Source organism: Paramisgurnus dabryanus, chromosome 6 (assembly GCF_030506205.2).
Source record: "Paramisgurnus dabryanus chromosome 6, PD_genome_1.1, whole genome shotgun sequence".
NCBI classification, from domain to species: domain Eukaryota; kingdom Metazoa; phylum Chordata; class Actinopteri; order Cypriniformes; family Cobitidae; genus Paramisgurnus; species Paramisgurnus dabryanus.
The window spans coordinates 23,060,149-23,081,478 of NC_133342.1; the positions used below are offsets into that span (position 1 = coordinate 23,060,149).

Below are 21,330 nucleotides of genomic sequence, written 5' to 3' on the forward strand. Positions count from 1 at the left end.
TCTGCGCAGCGCTGCATCAAGTCGGGTTGCGCTTATTTGATGCGACGATGTCATGTCACACGTATTGGTTAAGTGTTCATCAGCTGCCTGAAGTGTGCACGAACTAAGGTACTTTTAAGGGTTTTATTAATTTCGTTTTCTTTTACATTGCAGTGTCATCATACGCCATAAAATCGCTTTATTCTTCTTTATGCGTTGTAATAAAATATAGATGTTTGTACGTCTGTTACTGCCAGCTGTTAGTTTTTAGTGCATACAGTATGCTTCAACCTCATTGAGGTTTAACTTACTATCAGCCAGGGGATATTATCATGGGATACATACATTCAAAATGTTTAAATAACAGCATGAATAAAATAATGAGAAACAGAAACCAAAGACAGAATTCACAATCAATGTTAGCAGTTTCATAGTCACATAAAAATGTCAGATAATATGTATTAAAAACATACTACAAAGTCGGCATCTGCTTCATGTACAACCATGTTAGGTTTTGGTTATGCTGACAAAATTATGTCATTTGATCCACATAAACCCGACTATTATAATAGGACTGGGTGAAAACTATTTCTTATCCCCTCTAAAGGAAACTAAATAGTATCCTGTGCTACACATTGCCTGTTTTGTGGGTTAAAGGTACAATATGTAAGATTTGTTTGCATTAAAATATATAAAAGCTTCTAACACAGTGTTTGTTTACAGTTGTTGGTTTAGAATTTGCAGTTTTAACCAGCGTAATGCCCCTATTTATAGAGTTGCTTGTCAGTGGAGTCATGTCTGGGTTATCCTAGGTTTGACATCAAAGAGTCGTGAGAGCAATTATGAAAGCAGTACTGTTGTTCAATTAATTTTTTTTACTGTTGTGTCGCTTTCATGATACTTTGATGTCATAAGCCGATCAATTTTTGCAATCTTGCATGGGGTAATAGTGTCTGCACGCCACTTCTATCAAGCCATACTGTGGGCTTATGTTACAATGTAACGGTTATAAAACTTGATTTCATTACGTCATCCACGACCATGATTTACGAGTCCTGTCAGATTTTTATATCTTTTGTATATTGTTTGTTAGGGGTTTTAAGACATTGATAGGGTGCAGCACACACTAATTGTATTCGTTTATAGGCAGAATGGGTAGAAGCTACATTGTAGAAGAGGCGGTGGAGATATATCTTGGTGGGCTTCAGACACCTCCTGGATCGTGTGTCACAGGACTTTTAATTGGTCAGGTAAAGTAACATTTTATCATATTCTACGTGTTAGAAAAAAATGTGTTTTGGTTGGTAATGAGATGTCCCTGTCTGTTCATAGTCATCCCCTCAGAGAGAATTCATAGTGTTGGCTGTACAGACTCCATACAGGGATAGTAAGGGCCATCCGAAGGTTTCTACAGGCAGTCCTCTGGATGAGATTGATGTGGAGTGGGTAACAGAACATGCCAAGCAGGTGGGTTATCTGCTTTAAAAGATAATTGTTTATTTGTATGGTTAACAACCCACTGAAGTGTCTTGAAATGTGCAACTTTGTTTAATGTATCGTCATTTCAACAGAAACAGGAAGTTAGGCCAGAGCAATTTAAAGGTGTATTGTGTAACTTTTAGTAGGATCTCTTGACAGAAATGCAATATAATATATACATAACTATATTATCAGTGATGTATAAAGACCTTACATAATGAACTTTATTGTTTTTATTACCTTAAAGGAATAGTCTACTCATTTTCAATATTAAAATATGTTATTACCTTAACTAAGAACTGTTGAATCATCCCTCTATCATCTGTGTGTGTGCACGTAAGCGCTGGAGCGCGCTGCGACGCTACGATAGCATTTAGCTTAGCCCCATTCATTCAATGGTACCATTTAGAGATAAAGTTAGAAGTGACCAAACACATCAACGTTTTTCCTATTTAAGACGAGTAGTTATACGAGCAAGTTTGGTGGTACAAAATAAAACATAGCGCTTTTCTAAGCGGATTTAAAAGAGTAACTATATTTTATGGCGTAATAGCACTTTTGGGAGTACTTCGACTCGGCGCAGTAACACCCTCCCTCTCCCATTATGAGGGTGAGAAGGGGAGCGGACTTTTCAGGCGAGTCGAAGTACTCCCAAAAGTGCTATTACGCCATAAAATATAGTTCCTCTTTTAAATCCGCTTAGAAAAGCACTATGTTTTATTTTGTACCACCAAACTTGCTCGTACGACTACTCGTCTTAAATAGGAAAAACGTTGATGTGTTTGGTCACTTCTAACTTTATCTCTAAATGGCAGCATTGAATGAATGGGGCTAAGCTAAATGCTATCGTAGCGTCGCAGCGCGCTCCAGCGCTTACGTGCACACACACAGATGATAGAGGGATGATTCAACAGTTCTTAGTTAAGGTAATAACATATTTTAATATTGAAAATGAGTAGACTATTCCTTTAAGGGATAGTTCGGCCAAAAATGGGTCCACGTCTTTCAAGTCCAAAAAATTTGCATCCATCCTTCACAAAATAAATCCTAACGGCTCCACGATGATAAACAAAGGCCTTCTGAGGGTAATCCGTGCAGTGTTGTTGTAGAAATATCCAAATTTTAAACTTTATAAACGAAAATAACTAGCTTCTGGTAATGCCGCCATCTTCGACTAGAAGCTAGTTATTTTTGTTTATAAAGTTTTAAATTTTGATATTTCTACAACAACACCGCGCGGATTACGCTCAGAAGGCCTTTGTTTATTATCGTGGAGCCTTTTGAATTTCTTTTGTTAAGGATGGATGCAAATTTTTTGGACTTGAAGGACGTGGACCCTGTAACGTTGAGTAACTGAAAGATCTAAAACATTTTCTAAAATAACTGAAAATGTGTTTGTCTGAAAAACGACATATGCATCTCTGACAGCTTGAGGGTGAGTAATTAATGGGTTTAATATCATTTTTGGACAGACTTTCCCTTTAGAATGAGACGTTTTTAACTCCATACATCTCCATCTCCCCTTACATGAAAGTTGCCATCATGACTCATGTTTCTACAGTAGCTCTAAACGGACAAACTGTTCTACCGAGCGCATTTCGTCCCTACGTTGACGACAAAATGTTTGTCCTGTGGCGGCTACCATATGCGTTTTAAAATTGAATAGTGGTGGGCTGTTCGTTGCCATATCACAATCTCACCACTAGATGCCGCTAAAATTTACACACACCACCTTTAAGTATCTTCTGCACATTTTAAAATGGCTTATAGTGTTTAGTACCTTATAGCCTGGAATTTGATGAGAACCTGAGATGCAGAATGATAAAATGTATTGATCAGTATTGAGAGACTGTAAGCTTTAAAAGCTTATGTCTTCTAAATGCAAATGTTATTAATGTTTTGGAGCACACTTGTTTAACTTTACAGATACCCTTAAGGCTAGCATTCTCATACTAAAGCCAAAAAACATCATTGTTGTAGTTATCCCACATGTTACCAGGAGGTCTCAGCATCCTTGGCCTGTTTTTGGTAACCCCACCTGAACTATCTAAAGATGCCCAGAACACTCTTAAAAGGGTAAGTTTCACATGCATGTGTGTATATGGGACTGTGTCTGTTAAAAAAATTAAGGATGTTGCAAGAGACCATCATATCATCACACAAAACAACATCAGTCTGACTTCAGTTATTTCTTTCCTTGTTTTCTACATACAGCTTATATTTGCTGTGGATAAATACATAACTAAAGGAAGACTATGGGAGCTCTCAGAGGAGGACGTAACGGATCGAGTCACACTGCACATTTGCTCCAAATCGAAGAAGTATCCTCCACACTATCATCCATTTTACCGGATATAATCATAACTATGTTATGCTTGTAAACATGTCAATAGTGTAGTCATTTTTAAAGTTGCAAATGAAAGGTGATTCTTGACTTGAATCTACAGAGCTGTCTGTAAAACATTCGATGTGAAGGATCCAAAGGTGGGAGACACTTTTCTGGCTAAAACTTTATACAAATTAAAAATTGTAAGGTTTTATATTTTTTACTTTGTTTACTCATTACTTATTACCGGTTTGCAGAGTTCAGCCAAGCCAGCAGACTGGAAGTATCAGGCAGGAGTCTCGACATCCTGGCCCATGTTGACCTGCTCTGTGGAGCTCGATCTTCTGATACCTCTGACTGAATCATCTTCCGATAACACAGATAAGTGCATGCAGGTGAGACCAAATACAGGCAGGTATACTAAGGCCGTTTACTTTGTCTGCTATGTCTGCTATTGTACAAAACATTGTTTAGATAAAAAAAAAATTCTTTGTTATCCAGGATGGTCTTAGGAAATGGGCCAAGCAGATCGAGGCTGGTCACTGTCTCATAAATGGTAGACAGGCATTAGATGACTCTGAACTCATTTCAGGACAGGTAAAAGGGTTTACTCTGATTTTTGGTCATGCATAGATAGGGATATTTTAATTCTGCATTTCAGCTGAAATCTTCTTTTACAGAAAAAAAATCCAAAGATTACCCAGCATCTTACTCTTCCAGTACGGATCCTTGTTTCTGATGTGAGGACTGCACCGTCATTTGGACATTATTGATGTGTATATACTCTATTGTGCACATTGTCAGATGTTTAATTTTCTCACAGGAGCAATCAGAGGTGGATGAGAGATCCAGTGCGCAGGTTCAAGTGTGTAGTGGTTCAGCAAAGGTTCGAGGGGTGGTGTACTGCAGGGCCTACATCCACAACAATAAACCTAAAGCCAGACATGCAGCACAGGTCATTGAAACTGCTATCACTATTTTGCTTGCATATGTGTTTGTGTTGTGACTTGTGTTGTTTGCCTGGTACTTCCTGTTATGAAATCAATATTTGTTTTGTGCTGGTAGGTCATTAAGAGAGACATCATAAATTCGATTTCCTGCAGAGTTGCGATGTTTCTTGAGGATCTCTTAATAAGCGAGGGGAGTCACAAAGGTACAGTGGCATATTTGACTAAAAAATTTAAACAAAACTTCAAACTTTCCAAACATAATACTGGCCACTAGATGGCATCCAGGTTTCATTTTTGTTTTCGACACTGAATTCTTGCACAGAAAATGATAGTTTAAGAATAATTCAGGATGTTAATGAACTTTCCAGGCCCGTGCAGTGGTCCGAAGGCTCTTCCTCGACGTGTTTTTGTCCCAGTGCCCTGCTCTGGCCTGTCTGTGTGTGACTACATGTTCCCAGATGAAAGCACAGCTGATGTGGCCGAGCGTCTTAAAGAGATGCTGGACTGGGAAACACCAGAGGGGAACATAGATATTAGTCTGGAGAGCAATTACTGTAAGTCTTTCCATAATTAACATTAACAATTAAATCAGTAACAATCTAATATCAAATTTTTTTGAGTTTTTTTGTAATAAACTGTACCATTCTCACGCTTTCCAAGCGTGTATTGTATGTGATTAAAGAGTATTGTGTAATGTAAGTAACCTCTTGTAAAGACCCTGCAATTTAGAGATGAATGTGCACAGGTATTGTTGAGTTTCATTGTTCAGAATGCGTATCTAACAGTCATGAATGTGTATAGGTGTGGGGCTTGCTGAATCCAAAGGATAACCCTTGGCAAAATGAGCTTGAACTGTTTAACAACCTGGGATACACCCTGTCTCATTTCCCCTTCACAATAATAGCCAGTTACGCCTCTCCTCCTGTCCAAACCCGTTTAAGAAAACTTTGCTGATAAATGAATCTCCATTTGTGGGAAAAGCAATATTATGACAGAGGTAATATTGCTAACCGCAGGCGATAGAAAATCCAATCTCTCTTAATAGCAAGCCCTTTGGGAAGTTTGGATTATTTATCTCTATGGCAACATAATCCCAACAATTTATAGACTGCGTCAGTGGCAAGAGACGGTCCTCACTGAAGAATACGATATTCAGGGGGCTGGTTGATCCAGATGCAACTTCTCCTAGTTTGTATAGACAGTTTCAGCAGCAACAACATAAACAAAACAGGCTTTTGTGGACTAAACGCAACTTCTGATAGACTTTCACATATAATCAATAACAACAGAGTCCTTTTAGAGACGTTTATTTCTGATAACAAAGTAAATTATATCATATCTAAGGCGTATCAACTATTACACTGAGCTAACATAACTCTATAAAATTTATGTATACAATGGTAGCTACAGGTTCTTGAATTCTTAAACTGGCTGCCAAACCTTTTTTCCCACAGGGGTGATCCATGCTTGCTGTCTTCCCTTGTCTTTAGGAAACCAAAACATTTTTTTTTTCTAAAGGTATTTGTTCAAGAGGTTAGTTTAGCCACTAGCCAGACCGATGAACAAACACAGACTAGACATTAACTTTGGGCTAGGCACCTAACCATGGCAACGCTTGTGCTTCCGATAAAACCGTCTATAGGACAGTGACAGAAAAATAGTTATTTCTTTCTTCTGCTTGGTGATATAAACCCAGTTCATAAATTGCATGTTTTCATGCATCTGTATGCATTTCAGTATTTTGCCCTGATGTAACTGAAAGTCGCAGTGATGACTACAGCAGTCCTTTCACTTCCGAAGCACAAGTTGAAACACCTAAAACCCAGAAAGCCTTTCAATACTATGCTGGTTAGTGTCTTTTTTCTATAAGTATTTATTGTATTGCTGCTATGTACTATTCAATTATATTAAAATATGCTGTTAAACAGCTCGTGGTGTATATTTAATCTGTCTGCGAGTAATAATTGGAGCAATTTAGTACTGTAATAATTATTTTATCTTGTGGTTTTAGTTGATGCTTAAACCTAAACAACAAAACAAGCCTTATCGAAAATATTAGTTTTCCTCTATTACAGAACTCAATGACTAGCTCAGTTGTATATGTTGGATGCTGCTTAGATGTATTGAACAGATTATTTTTACTTAATTATTGGACTTTCACTTTAATTATTTAACTAAACACTTCTCTTGGTCTATGTCCAGTCATCAGATTCACTGTCTCTCTTTTTCTCCCACAGGTTTGGCAGTAGCAGCAGCCATTGCTGTTCTTGCTACAGCTACATCCCTGCTGTATTTCAATGAATAACACTAAAAACTACAGTGTATGTATGTATGTATGTATGTATGTATGTACAAGTGTATAAAATAGCATGGTTGAGTAATATTAAATGTTTTCAAATATAATTTACTTCAATAAACACTTTAGGTTGTTTATAATTCATGAAGCTATTTTATACATTATACATTTTATTGACATTTTAAACAACTTAAGTTAAAAAAAATGTAATGTAAAGAGCATTCTGTAAAAATGTAACCTTGATATCTTTATTACTGTCTGAGTAATGCCATTTCAATTATTGAAATCAATGATTTAAAGCAAACTTGATGCTCTTAATCTCATAATTGGATTGAGAATTAAGCCTGGATTTCACAGGCATGGTTGCAATTTTTATTTTCTCCTTTATTTTCTGTTTTGAAAAGCACTGCTGGCATGTTTCCACATGTGCTGTATTAAGAACAAAATAAAAGTTATTATCGTCATCTTTCTTGAAAGTCTGTGGCTTCCTCATTGGCATTTTGAGTCATTTTTAAACTGGTATTTTCTGGCTTCTGCCAGCCCCTCATCTTTGAAGAAATACAGGAAATGATGCGTAAAAATGGAACAGAAAATCCCCTTGGCAAGACAAATAATTGATGTATTTATAATAGGTTTTATGATTTACCTTAACTTATTACTTAATTCACTATCCTTAAAGGTCACATTCTTTCTGAACCAATTTTTTAAACTTTAGTTAGTGTGTAATGTTTCTGTTAGAGCATTTATTATACCTGTAAAATGATAAACGTCAAAGTTCACTCCCAGGCGATATATTTTCTTTAACAGTATTCGCCTTTTAAAGCCTACAGCAAACGGCTGGATTGGACTACAGCCCGCTACTTCCTGCTTTAATGACATCACTAGAACCCCATTCACACAGACCTTTGGTCCCAGAAAATACCCGTAAAATTGCCAGACAAGCGTCTGTGTGAACACAAACATGTCGCATATATCTTCTGGGATCGTTGCTGGAAAGAGAACCTAGTCAGATACACGGAAAACCCTCTGTGTGAACAAGAAGCCGAAACAATGCAGAAATGGGCGTGTCATAGTGAGGACGCACGAATCATCACAACAAATTTATGGTTCAGCTCCTTAAAACGAGAGATAACATGCATATAAACATTCACGATGAGAAATGTCTGAAAACTGTTTTAAAGCAGAGATCAGGGAGCTCGTCAAATATCCACTCAGAAGCTGAGATCATTCACCAGAATAGAACTGTGCATTCACGCGCTCCTTTATAGTCTTATCATAAACAAAAATGCATGCGAGTTGTTTCTGGAGAGATAAATAATCAATAATATGCAAACTTCAGATGCTGTGTAGAAGAGAGGGCAGGACTTTCAACAGGTCACGTGTCTTTCCGGGACCTTGCAGATGCCGGCTAATCATGGCAGTGTGAATGAACAAAAAATCAAACGATCCCGAAAAAATTCAGGATAGGATGCCTTTTCCGTGTATTTTCCGGAATGTCTGTGTGAAAAGGGCTTAGAAGTTTTTTTTGACTAACCTACGCCCAAGCAAGCTAAGCTGCTATCGAATCACAACACACTAACAAGCTACACAATCGGAAGTCGTTACGTATTTCTGAAGGAGGGACTTCATAAAACAAGGAAGACATCAGCCTGTTTTGAGGACAGTGAAAACAACGCTATACAGATAAGTAAAATGTGTGAAAAATACCGCTTTTTTTACACGTGAAACATGAACATGTTACATTGCGCACTGTAAACACAATCAAAGCTTCAAAAAAAAAAAAAAAAAAAAAATGAAAGAACGGGACCTTTAACTGTCAATTCAATACACTTAAACCACATTCCCCTGAACCACCAAATAAACACATCCGCATGTGGATAAACCTGTAATCCTGTGGTGTGTGTTGGTTGCTTGTCAGGACTTGTTTTATGGAAGGGCCTTTGTTGCACAAAAGTAACCAGATATTCATGATGACATAAAAAAGTGAATATGGGTCCATTTTTGTAAGGTAGTCTATATGAAAGAATGTAACTCGAATTTCATGTAGTGAAGAACTGCAACGTAAAGTCAAACATTCTTCTTATAAGGTAAAACATTTATTATAAAACGGGCAGTTCTGGTTCTTCATTCTGATTGGTTGAAACGCGTTCTAAGCCGTGATAAAATACACCGGTAAACTCACGGTTCAGACCACATTACATAAGTATCACTGCGCCACTGTTACTGCGTATTGATTTATGAAAATAAACACCACAGTCTTAAATCATATTTTTAATTTGTCTACAATTGCACAATTAATGGCGATATCCAGATGAATGTCCATAAATATTGTTGAGTCATCTCGTCGATAAAGAGAAAACGTTGTCTGAGGATTTTATAACTCAAGTTCATACGTCCGCTATTATCCACTGGGTGGCGATCTTACCCAACTTAAACACTGACGCATTCACTGAAAACACCGTGTAATACTGTTCATGGCTCCATCTGAATCTGATCTCTTACTAAAGTTCTTCACAAAAATGGAAATATCTCCGCTTTTAATAAAAAAATTTGAGAGGTGATAAGAGATCAAATGAAGGTAGGATGAAATGTTTTTTTGTTTGTTTTTGTTTCAAAGCGGATGGTCTGTTCTTTAATTTGATATTTTATGTTTATATAAAGAAGATAATTTTCTGGAAGGCATTAAACTAAAACTGGGTGGCAACTTAAAAAAAAAAAAACGCTGACAGGGAAAGAGTTCAGCATGCTTCCAAGCATATTTGATCATCACTTCAACAGTTGCACGATATAAATGTTAATGTATAAATTAGATGAATGGTGATTTATAAAATAAACACCACAGTCTTAAATCATATTTTCATTGTGTCTTTGCTGTGTCTGTGTTGGTTGGGAACTGCGCTCTGTTTCAGTCACACTTGATTCTGAGGAACTACTTTGTTCGGCGGAAGAGTAATATTTGTACTAATATAATTACAACTTTTTTGGGTTTTATTTTATAAAATCCCGCTAACGTTATGCATATGAAGTAACCGTTTTATAAACGCAATAAACCCCTCGAAGCGTTGGGTTACCAGTGCATTTTATAACAGCTAAGGGGGTTTACTCCGCTTCGCGTCGTGCCTAACAACGCCCCTTAGCTGTTATAAAATGCACTGGTACTGCTTCTCGGGGTTTATTGCTTTATTTTATTCGTTAAGCAATTACTAGCTTGATATACAATAGAGATGCTATATTTACATTTATATCAAGTTCTGAAGTCTTCATAGCGTCAACAGGATCTCTATTAGTCAGGCAACTAGATGACTGGTTTAACCTTTTAAAGTTTAAAAGCTTCATTCCACGTCGGCGTTGTCATCTTCATCGGGACAGGCTGCAAACTCTTTTTCTGGTAGCAGACCATACGCATTTAAGAAGTTCTCCACATCTGTGGCGAAGAACTCCTCGTTCATGTGCTTTGTAATGGACAGGAAGTTACCCAGCAGCTCTCCAGCCTTGTACACCAGCAGAGCAGGCAGAACGTCATCCGAAAAACGCTCACCTGCCCCTGTAGCAAAAGCCCGTATGCGGCAGAATTTCACGCTAGAATACTCCGCTGCAAGGCAAGTCAGGCAATTGTTGAGCGCGTCGCAACCTTTAATCCCGTCATCGTAGATGTGCACCACTACCAGGGTCAGGCGATGTTCCTTCTCGATGGCCTCCAGAAAAGCCTCCCCGTTTTCCAACTCAAAAACGCCATCAAACTTGGGGGCAAAGCTCAAGCGCTCATGCATCTCCTGCATACACTGCTTGCGATACTTACGCAGACAACTTTCATCCTCTTCTTGGATCAACTCGTATTCCTGCATGCTCATCTGCGGGCAGATGTAGTGTTTTAATAACTATGGAAAGCAAATATCATTTAAAGATTTACCACAAAAATCCTCAACCACACCATTAGCTTGCATGTGAAATGTAGATTTTTTTATGAAAAAAAAAAACACTTAAATTATTATGATAAGATAGGAATACCAGTATTTTTGGGACATTTTGAGGACCCAATGAGAAACCAAGCTTATAAATCAAACATAATGATGTTTCTTAAAAATGTGAAGCAGCAGAAAGTTTTCTGTGATCGTTGGGTTAGAGTTTGTGTTAGGGGAAGGGAATAGAATATACAGTTTGTACAGTATAAAAACCATAACGTCTATGATTGAAATGTCCCCACAAAACATGGAAACCAGAATGTGTGTGTACGTGCATGTGTATGTGTTTGTGTTTTCTACATTGCATTTGTGCGCAAGTACCAGGCCTTAATTTCTGTGTGGAAAGTTTCAGATTTTTGCTAGGTTAATTGATTTTGTTTTTACAAATGGAAAAAATATTTTTTGTTGTTTTTGCATTACCCATTCATATTCAATTGAGGTCATATTAACCTCAAAGACCAGATTAATAAAAAAAATACATACCTTCAGAACAACCCAATCAAGCCCAGTTTTTTGTTTATGTATAAGATTATTTAGGAAAAGTCACAAAATGTTATATCTCTGAGAAGAAGGGAACCACTTTTTTAACTAATGAAATGTCTATTGGGGTCATTTAGACCCCAAGGATCAATTGAGGGTTAATCTGTAGTTATTTATTTAGATTACATCAAAATTGTATTCTTTATTATGATTTTTAAAAATTTTAAGTAAGGGATAATCCACGGCTAGCCATGCATTAAAGGTTTTTAATGCACGACGTAGAGGTGAAGAACCACCCGACGCGTAGCCATGCATTAAAACCCTTTAATGCATGGCTAGCCGTGGATTATCCCTTACTTAAAATTTTTAAAAATTTTGTAAAGAGAGACGCTCTCTCTCTCTCTCTCTCTCGCCCCTCTCTCGCTCTCTCTACAAGTGTAACTGTGTAACTATGGTTACCAATGTTTATAGTAGCGGATTAATTTCTAACTTTAATGAAACTGACTGGAACTACCTGTGCGTTAAACGGTTTTAATGCACACCTTCCAGCCAATCAGAATCGAGTATTTGAACAGAGCGTGGTATAAAATGTATTATATCATATTTATATAAATATAAAATGTAAAACAAAAACATGTATGAAATGTAGTGTAGTAAAAATTATGTTTGAAATCCATGTTTTTCAATGAAAAACACTTATAAAATATGAATACTTGAAAATTTTATTTAAGTAAATAGAAAGTAAAAATAGTACACTACCCTCTGTATTTGACTGGTAGAGTATGCAAAGCTCAGACATGTAAGGGCATGTGAGTCACATAATCATTAAACCTCTGCTGTATTTAAAGTAGGCTACAAAGTGATGGGAAATAGATATATAAATGTATTTCCTTTGAATCATTTGTTTTTTTAAGTGTGATCATCAAGTATGCCTTACCTTGCGGTTGATCAGTTCTTGTGTGTCATCAACATAACTGGATTTTGGGTTGGACATCTGTCTAAGCAGCTCTCTCTTGTTAGGTGGGATGCTGTCATGATCCTCACTCTCTAGTTTAAACTTTCTCCAGTCGTGAATTACCCCTTTGGGCCCTAAGATGTACGAAAAGATGCCATGTTGTTGAAGTTTACCCGCTAATTATTGATCTAATTATTGATCTAATTATTCTTCAACTAGTTTAACTATTTACTAATGTAATTGAATGGAACATTACAAATATAGCACCTATTTTAGAGGTTTGTGCTTATGGAAAACTGGTCCACCAGGAATGCAGTAAATGGGCCTGAGAAGATGTAAAAGCAGCTAAATGCCACCTCCATCAAAAATTAGATGATATTAACCGAATGCTCTCGGCACATAAATGATCATCAAATAATTTAGCTTCAAATCTGTTTAATTGTGGGCCGCGGCCTGCAGGCCATTCAGAAATATCTGTTTGTTGGCAGAATACATTAGGAGTCTTATAAAAATGCTTATTTACAAGAAAACACGCACTAAGATGCACTTAGTGGGTTTTACATCTGAACTCTTATAGCTCAAAATCATTCAGAATGGGTTGAGAAAAGTATGATCAGCAAGACAAATTAAATTGGTTGACTGAGGAGTATTTACAAATCCATCTTTTTAAATCCTTCTTCCAAATCGGAAGTAGGCTACATTCTTTATTTACTAATCATCATGGGTGTGTCCGTATAATATGGGATAGTCCAGTATTACCTCACTATCACTGTTAAAACCTACATGTTTACAAGTCCAATCAAGGTGACACTTGTTGTGATTTTTTATTAAATCAGATGCCAACAACTCATACGTTGCTGATTTGTGCTTTCAGTTATCAATGGCTTATTCCAGACATCAAGATATCTGTAAAAACATTTGTTTAAAAGCTGTGAGATTTTTGTCAAACCTGTCTGTGTTGCTGGTAGTTCTTCATTCCCAGCTGACATGACTTCTTTAGGATCTTCTGTGGAGATCTGATGGTACAAATTACAGATCATATTAGATTATTATTTAATTCAGTTTATTTATTTCATTTATTTCTAGGGCACATTTTAGCAATTCGGCTGTACAACATAGGAAGAAAAAGTTTTAGAATAGCAAAAAACAAGACCTCACAATATATTAAAAAAGATAGCATACAAAGCAAGCAAAATATTAAAATATAATAAAAGCCTTATAAAAAGATATGTTTTGAGATTTGATTTGAATGCTGAAAAAGGAAGAGCGACACTAATATAATAATGAAGACTGTTCCATTATTTAGGACCGGCCACCCAAAAATGTTTCAAAAACCCATGGGACTTGGAGAAAATGTTTCATCTTCCGATCTTAGGCTATATGTTAGGTCTAGACTATGAGCCAAAGTATATTATTAGTAATTTTTATTTAATAATCTTTTTATTTATATTTTTTATCTTTACTTTTTAAACTGTTCTGGTGATTTAAGACAGGCAAAAACAGATAGACATTTACATTTATTTGGCAGACACTTTTATCCAAAGAGACTTTCAGTGCATTACAAGGTATACATTTTTTATCATGTTGGTTCAAACCCATGACCATTGCAAACACAGCTCTACCACCGAGCTATACAGGATAGAAAACCACAGGAATGCTTATCCGGAATGCTCCCATTTTGCGCAACTTCCTCATATGATCTAAGAAATGTAAATTTAAAACAATTAAACTGAACAGGAATAGTGATGAAATGACGAGGCTGACATAACACAGTTGCTTCACTTAACTATTATAAGAAATGACAGGAAATGTGAGATGTTGGCACTGCAAGCCTTTATACATTTATCCAGGTTGGGATGGAATTAGCAGCTTCCTGTTATAATTGATGGATTAAAATAAAATTTTGTTCAGTTTGAATGAATTCCTGCAAGGTGTGCGTCTTCTTGTAAAAGTGCATTATCATTGCGATACTTGCAAAGACTGAACAGTTTTACCAAAATCACAAGTAATATCTGCATAGATTGAATCAGCAAACTGCCTAGTTACTGGAGCTGCGGTCTTAACGATGAAATATGCTGATTGTGTCAAGTGCAATGAGTAATACAGATTCAGACATACGTCAGAAATAATCTTGTTTAATCTCATACAGATCCCTCTATGGTTTCACACATATTTTCACAACTAACATAGACCATATAAACTTCAATACCAATTTTTTTCTTAAGATTATAAAAAAATGGATACTAAATACTATTAAGGACTATTAAGGAACAACTGCGCCATTAATTCATATTGTATCACAGATTAAAATCATTTTGCTTATCATGCACAGTTAAACATTTTGGTGGCTTTACCAAATTGAGACTTTATAGTTTCACTTTCATATCGTCTTTATTGGGTCCTCAATAGTGCATATGCAATCAAAAGCAGATTTTAATTTTCCCCGAATGTTTATGATTTGTGCAGCCTATGTCAGAAAATAGCTAAAGTTACAGTTGACTATGCCTGCAGTGGTCATTTGCTGTTTTTAATCCCTGTCTGCCATACATTAGTTACAATTTACTTTTATGCATTTGGCAGATGCTTTAATACAAATGCTTTTTACAATAGGGTTTAAACTTGCGCTGTTAACACAATGCTCTACCATTGAGCTATACATGAACACATACAGCATTTTACACTTGATCTCAGAAGCGAATAGTCAGAAATTCTTACCTGACCGTTTGTCTCTCTGTGCACCTGTCACTGCTGTGCTCTATTAAAAGTTTACTGATAACTGTCTCACTTATACAGGGGCTTTGTCTACATGGACATCATTGTTATATATGTGTAATAAATGAGTGTCATGTAATAGGATTAGTGCACATAAAGCCTGCTCTAATATTGTCTCTATCCAAAGCACAGAGATAAGCAGACAAAATACAGGCCAGGTTCAATATGCCTGTTTACTGCAGTTGTGACTTCAAGAGCTGACAATTAGATACAGTATAATTGTTTGTGTTGTCTATTTGACTAATATGAGTAAATTTTGCAGTGAAAGTTTGTCTGTTATAGCTATCACTATATGTTAGTAAACTCGTTCTAAGTGTATTTGATTTTATGAAGAGAGCAGATTTACACTCTTCAGCACCCCCACATCTGATATTAGCAGGCCACACATCTGTCTGTGCTGGCAATCTGCCACAATGTGCTTGCAATCGTTTGTGGGCCGTTACCACACACCCTGTGCTGACGCTTTTTTGAAGATTGGGTTCTTGATATATTTTTTACTCACTAAGCAAGCACCAAGCCCATGGGCTTTGTTACGCCATTTTGGGGGGTGCTTAAGCCCCCACCACCCCCCACCCCAAAAAAATTATTCTCAGTCCCTCTAAATATTTTGCAATTTTACATGAAAATGGCAGCAGGGAAGATTTCGGCTCTTACCCCATTAAAGCAACAAAAAGAGTTTTTTTACCTTAAAATAACGTTTCCAAAAAAGTTTCAGTGGTTCATCCACTTGAAACAGGGTGAAAGGCACTTTCACATTTGCTTTGCAGCCCTCTATCGGCCAAAATCGCACTAAAGAAGTTTCCAACCGTCGGGTCGCGGTCCTGTAGTTTGAGTAAAAACTACAAAAACTTGCTTTACGGCAGACCTACAATCCAATCAGAGCCAGCTATGCTGCAATGTTTACGATAGTGGTAGTGGACAATTACGCTTCTAACCTGTAGGGGGAGCAAAGAGCAAAAACTCTTTAGTGTTGCTTTAAGTCAGCACATTATTAGCTTGTTCAGCCCATCCATGCAATACAGTGGAAAAATCCAATAAGATGGCAGAGCTAGAGGGGTGTCTGGGTGTCCAAATTAATTCCACTTTCTCTAATAAGTAATTTCCTGTTCATCGACGTGTTTATTTAGACATGGGGCAGCGCAGCACATTTTTAAAAACAAGTACTAACAAATGTATATTTGTTTACAAAATATACATTTTCTACACATGCCAGCCAAATCCAGTGAAGCTGGAATAAATAACTCTTGAGTGTGTCCAACCAAATGTGGATAATGTAAGATTTACTCTATGTTTTGGCTTTGTGCTACAGTTTAAATTAATTCAGTTTTTAAGATCCTTAGTAATATTAATTTAGTTATTTAAAAAGGCTACACCCACGGGAGAGCAGTAGTGCCTGGCACAGTTTAGCTTGTCTGTTGTGCAATAAGTGAAAGTTTGAGGAAGTGGAATATCCGTGCTTGCTTCAGACCCACTTGGAAAGCTTCCTTCCTGAACACATAAGTGTCTGCATGCGTCTTGTCCCGTTGCTGACCTCATAAGGTTTTATCATAACTAGTGCGCTGTAAACAAAACTCGCCACTTGGTGACGTTACTCCTGGATTGTCTAAACAATGTTCACCGGTCAGGAATGCTTGAATTCGTAGAGAGTTTGTAACAAGAAAGGTTAAATGAGTAAAACACTGTGACTAGATCTTAGATATTCCCTTGTTGCACTTACCAAAATTATTCCTTGGACTGGATATAACATAAATACTTGTTAATCTCAGGGTTAATCATGCAATGTGTAGCCTGATATTGCTTAATTTGATTAGTTGTCAGACATGATTAGTTGTCATACAACTGTCTTTTGCACATATCTTGTAAATGTAATAAAGATGCAATACTTTCTGTATGTTAAAGTCACAATGAATTTTAAATTTAAAACTTTATTTTTTTTAAAAGGTTGTGGTATTATTTTACAATTTTTTTACATTATTTAAAAAAAAATTTGTTGCCATCATAATTTTTAATCATCTCCTCCCCTCTTCGAAACAGTCATGATGAATGTCAGGAGGGCGAGGCCTTGGAAAAGATTTTAGCAATTAGCAACATGCATTGACCCAACTTCCAACGATCCAATCAGTTCTCGACTGGACAAATTCTAGTCCTGCCCTGCCTTTTTTTCGTTTCAGAAGCTGTTTGACTCGTATCAGGACAGGAAAAATAAGACAATCACTATTTCCGTTTCATTAATAATAAAATGGATTGACAATTAATTTCACAGTGAAATTAACAATTTTTCACAGTGAAACCTTAGGTCACTTAGGTTTAATAAAATTAAATAGATTTGTGTTAGTTGATGTTGTCTTAACTTTTATAAGATTCTTAAAACATTAGAAGTTAAAACATTACATTGTAAAATCAGTGCGCAAGACATTTTGTCTATATCCTGCAATGTTAGAAATAAGTAACTTTATACACTGAAAAAAATTATTTGCTGCCTTAAATTTTTTTGTTAAATCAACTTAAATTTCCTAGTTATTTTAACTCACTATTATTTATCTAGACTAGAGATGAGTTGTTATAACTTATAAAATATAGTTGAAAGAAGTTATTTTATAAGTAAAAGCAACTTATCTTTTCTCAAGATAAATAATAGTAGGTTGACATGACTTGTAAATCTGAGTTCATTCAACTAAAAAAATAAAGCAGCAAATATCTTTTTACAGTGTAGGGAGATTGGTTTAGTTCAATGAATTTGTAAATCACATCACATGCAAAAATGGGCTTTATAAAAAGCCCTTTCCGTGAAGAGTAAATTTAAAGAAAATTCAGTGAAATTAGGTACTTAACCTTCAGAAAATAATATTGTCTGACACCCTCAGGAGGTAAAACTAAATATTATAGGTTTAGGATTTGGGTTAGGGACCTTGTGAGTTTTGAATATTTGCAAACATCGTTACCAATACTTTAAAGCATGGTTTTGGTATTTTACAGTAATTATTGGTTTGTATTAATAGAAAAAACTATTTTCCATAAACTGTAGCAATTAATAATAATTTTATTAAATTTATTTCTGCTACAATAATTTGGGTAACAGTGTTGATTAAATTGAGGAATACTAATGATCATTTTTAGACAATAAAACATCATATAGTCATCACTCTAAATGTTTTCTTTATTTTGTTTATGAATCATGTTTGGTTCAATCCACTTCATTTTGTCAATTTTATTAATCAGCAATTCATCAGTCAGCCTCAGCCAGTCTTGACCAGCATTGGCTAAGAACAACAACAAACCAGCACTGACCAATACAAGCCAGCTTAGACCAGCATGGATATTGACGCTGGTCTCTTGCAGCAAGACTCTTACTCACAGCCGGAGGAAATACGATGACTATTAGGAACTCTTTTTCTCTGGTTTTGTCATTATTATTCTTCATTTTTTTATAATTTCTTCTTTCCCAGAAATGTTGTAAACTGCTGAGAATGAGACCTTATATAATTCACCCAGTTACAGCTCATGAAGGATTTTCCACTTTTTGGAAGTGTGTGTTTTGGTGAGTTCATTTAAAGGTCACGTGCAGGACAGAACTGATAACCAAAGTTATAATAGACTACATGTACGTTTGATCTAGGATGATCCAGCACTGTTTGAAATACTCACATTTTGAAATGATTTACAGTGGCCAGATGTTGAATCGGTCAGGACACATACAAATTTTTATCAAATCACTTCCTGTGTTCCCTTTACTTTTCTGACTCTTGAATTAAAATATTAATTTTAGATCTCAAAATCTGCAGTGTCTGATTTCTTTATAGGTCACATTCTCGAAACTGGCCTTTCAGGTAATAACATCTTGCCATTCTCAGTTTTCCACCTCTTTCTGTCTTGTGCAACCTAAACTGTTATTCAAATTCCACGCTACAGATAACAAAACATTAATTGTTCACAGTGTAAGATCTGATTTTGTGATGCGTACAAATTTACCAAGATTTTGAAAACCACTTGTTATATTTGAAAGTCATGTAGGAGAAGATAAATTTTTCAGTTTCAAGTATAGTTTATTTATTAAGCACATTGAAAACAGCCACAAGGCTGACCTAAGTGCTTAACAGCATCATAAAATTAATGAGGCAGAAAACATGGATAAAAACTACAAAAAGCAGGAAAGCAAATGTTTGACATAACATCATAGAATTGATATGACAAAAGCAACTTAACCTTACTAAAATGCAAATCCAGTAAATCTTAATAGGCCAATGAAAACAAGCAGACTTCAAAATGCTCAGTCTAGGGGCCATATAGTCTTTCGTATATTTTGCTTTGCAAAATCACCCGTTCCATGTACGTTGCCAGAACTCTTACTTTCTATTTTTCCAGGCACTATGCCATCCATGCAAACCGCTGATGCTTTAATTCCCACCATTGTGTGAGATGCCCGCTGTGCGTCCGAGCATACCCCAGATTGCGTAGACAGTCAAAGCCCTGTGTCAGAACTTCCACAAGCACAGACTGTAAATCCGTGACAGCTTTACATGAACATTGCTTTACTGTTATTACAAAAATGATGAATACGGTTATTCTAGCTTACGACTGGTTTACAGTAAGTCGTGAGTAAGTGGGAGAAATGTGTTTGAGTCTCCGTGAGGTAGAGAAACCAGTTAGTGTACTTCACACAGAAAATTACATTCCCAGACGCCTTATTCACATTCAAAATTGTAGTGTAAAGGTGAGCAAAAGTATTTCGTAGAAATTTTATCAATGGCAATTTCAAAGGTTTTTGACATCCTAGAGTAGTAGCGGTGTCAGCTCACAATGTGATCAATCTTACGCCCAGAACAAAACAAACAAATAGACCTGCGTCCCTAGCAACAGGCCTTGCCTCAAAGATTAGAAACGGGTGAGCAAGGAATGTGATCATAATCAGTACCCTTACCTTACTAGTCCATCACTTCCGCTCCAAAACCAGCCAGTCACTCCACTTTCTACATCAGATGTTCAAACGTGTCTTTACCTGTTTAATACATTTGAAGTTTTTCTCCTTAGAGTCAGATAGGAAATAAACTAAGCAATGCATTCACTAATTTTACACCAGATAAAAGTTTATTTCACTTATTCTTCTTTTATGCTCAATATACCTCTTGTTTGTGAACAAATGACGTGTACAGGTGGAAAGGTTCTCGGGTCATTTCATGTCTGTTTACGGTATACTTTGTCGTTTGTTTCAGTATGTTCTTGCCTTTGTGTACATTGCCTGCCTTTTTTAAATTCAGATATCATTGGTAATATTTGAACGTTTCGGTTGAATTTCTTTTTAATACCCTGTCAAAACAAACAGTCCTCTTTCATATTTTTCAGGTTTTGAGTTAATTAAAAGTTTAAGCATTACAAACCATCACCATGTATATTATAAAAATGAAATGATACTGTTGTTTGAGATTTTTTTGATGACACACTGGTGAAAACATCTCGAGAATCTCTCTTTCATCATTCCAATTCTGAAAGTATGTCAACACTCTTAGTTTTTTTGCATAATGTTCTGTGTTGACATGGGTTTACTGTGGTTTGGTAACTCTCTAAGTAATTGACACTCCAGAAACTACCTTTCTCTAAACTCATCTTCTTATCAGATGACTGTCTGTGACCTGTATACATTAGACCGTGGGATAAGTAAGACATGTCAACAGTGACGGCTGGTGACATCTTTTTGGAGGGCGAGCGATGCACATGGTTCACATGACGCAATGAACAAATATTTTGGAATGACGAGCAACACACATGACACACCGAATAAATTTTGAATTTGCGCCTCTCGGAAGAGAAGTCACCGGCTGCCACTGCACTTCACTATATTGCATGCATTTACTAAATGTAAATAATCTGTGAAGAACATTTGTGACCCTGTCTGCGAGATCCAGGCTGACGTCCCATAACTTGAGATTAGAGAATCAAAGTTAGATTTTGAGTCATTAATTTTTCTCAGTTAGTAATGAAGATTTCAAGATTATTTTTTTACATAATGTTTTTTACATTATGTAGTCAAAACTAGTTCTCTGTGTACCTTATAAAATAATATCCCAAATGCTTGATGTCAGGGCAATCAGATTTTAGAAGCAAATTTAACCTTATTATATATATATATATATATT

The 21,330-nt window shown here is 36.2% G+C and overlaps 2 protein-coding genes across 2 annotated transcripts; one reads left to right on the forward strand and one right to left on the reverse strand.

Moving 5' to 3' along the window:
- Positions 1 to 29: 29 nt before the first annotated feature.
- On the forward strand, positions 30 to 7,499 carry odr4 (odr-4 GPCR localization factor homolog). Its single transcript, XM_065276132.1, has 14 exons — positions 30 to 108; positions 1,126 to 1,229; positions 1,312 to 1,446; positions 3,439 to 3,534; positions 3,673 to 3,779; positions 3,906 to 3,942; positions 4,042 to 4,179; positions 4,286 to 4,381; positions 4,465 to 4,524; positions 4,608 to 4,739; positions 4,850 to 4,937; positions 5,103 to 5,288; positions 6,472 to 6,582; positions 6,972 to 7,499. Exons 2-14 carry the CDS (start codon positions 1,131 to 1,133, stop codon positions 7,037 to 7,039), a joined length of 1,353 nt encoding a protein of 450 aa, XP_065132204.1. The 5' UTR covers positions 30 to 108; positions 1,126 to 1,130; the 3' UTR covers positions 7,040 to 7,499.
- A 1,219-nt stretch (positions 7,500 to 8,718) lies between these two features.
- pdca (phosducin a) lies at positions 8,719 to 20,255 on the reverse strand. The gene is made up of 4 exons (XM_065276133.2): positions 20,118 to 20,255; positions 13,377 to 13,443; positions 12,410 to 12,561; positions 8,719 to 10,881 (listed from the first exon to the last, which is right to left on the reverse strand). The coding sequence occupies exons 2-4, from the start codon at positions 13,414 to 13,416 to the stop codon at positions 10,363 to 10,365; spliced, it is 711 nt and encodes a 236-aa protein (XP_065132205.1). The 5' UTR covers positions 13,417 to 13,443; positions 20,118 to 20,255; the 3' UTR covers positions 8,719 to 10,362.
- Between the last annotated feature and the right edge of the window lie 1,075 nt (positions 20,256 to 21,330).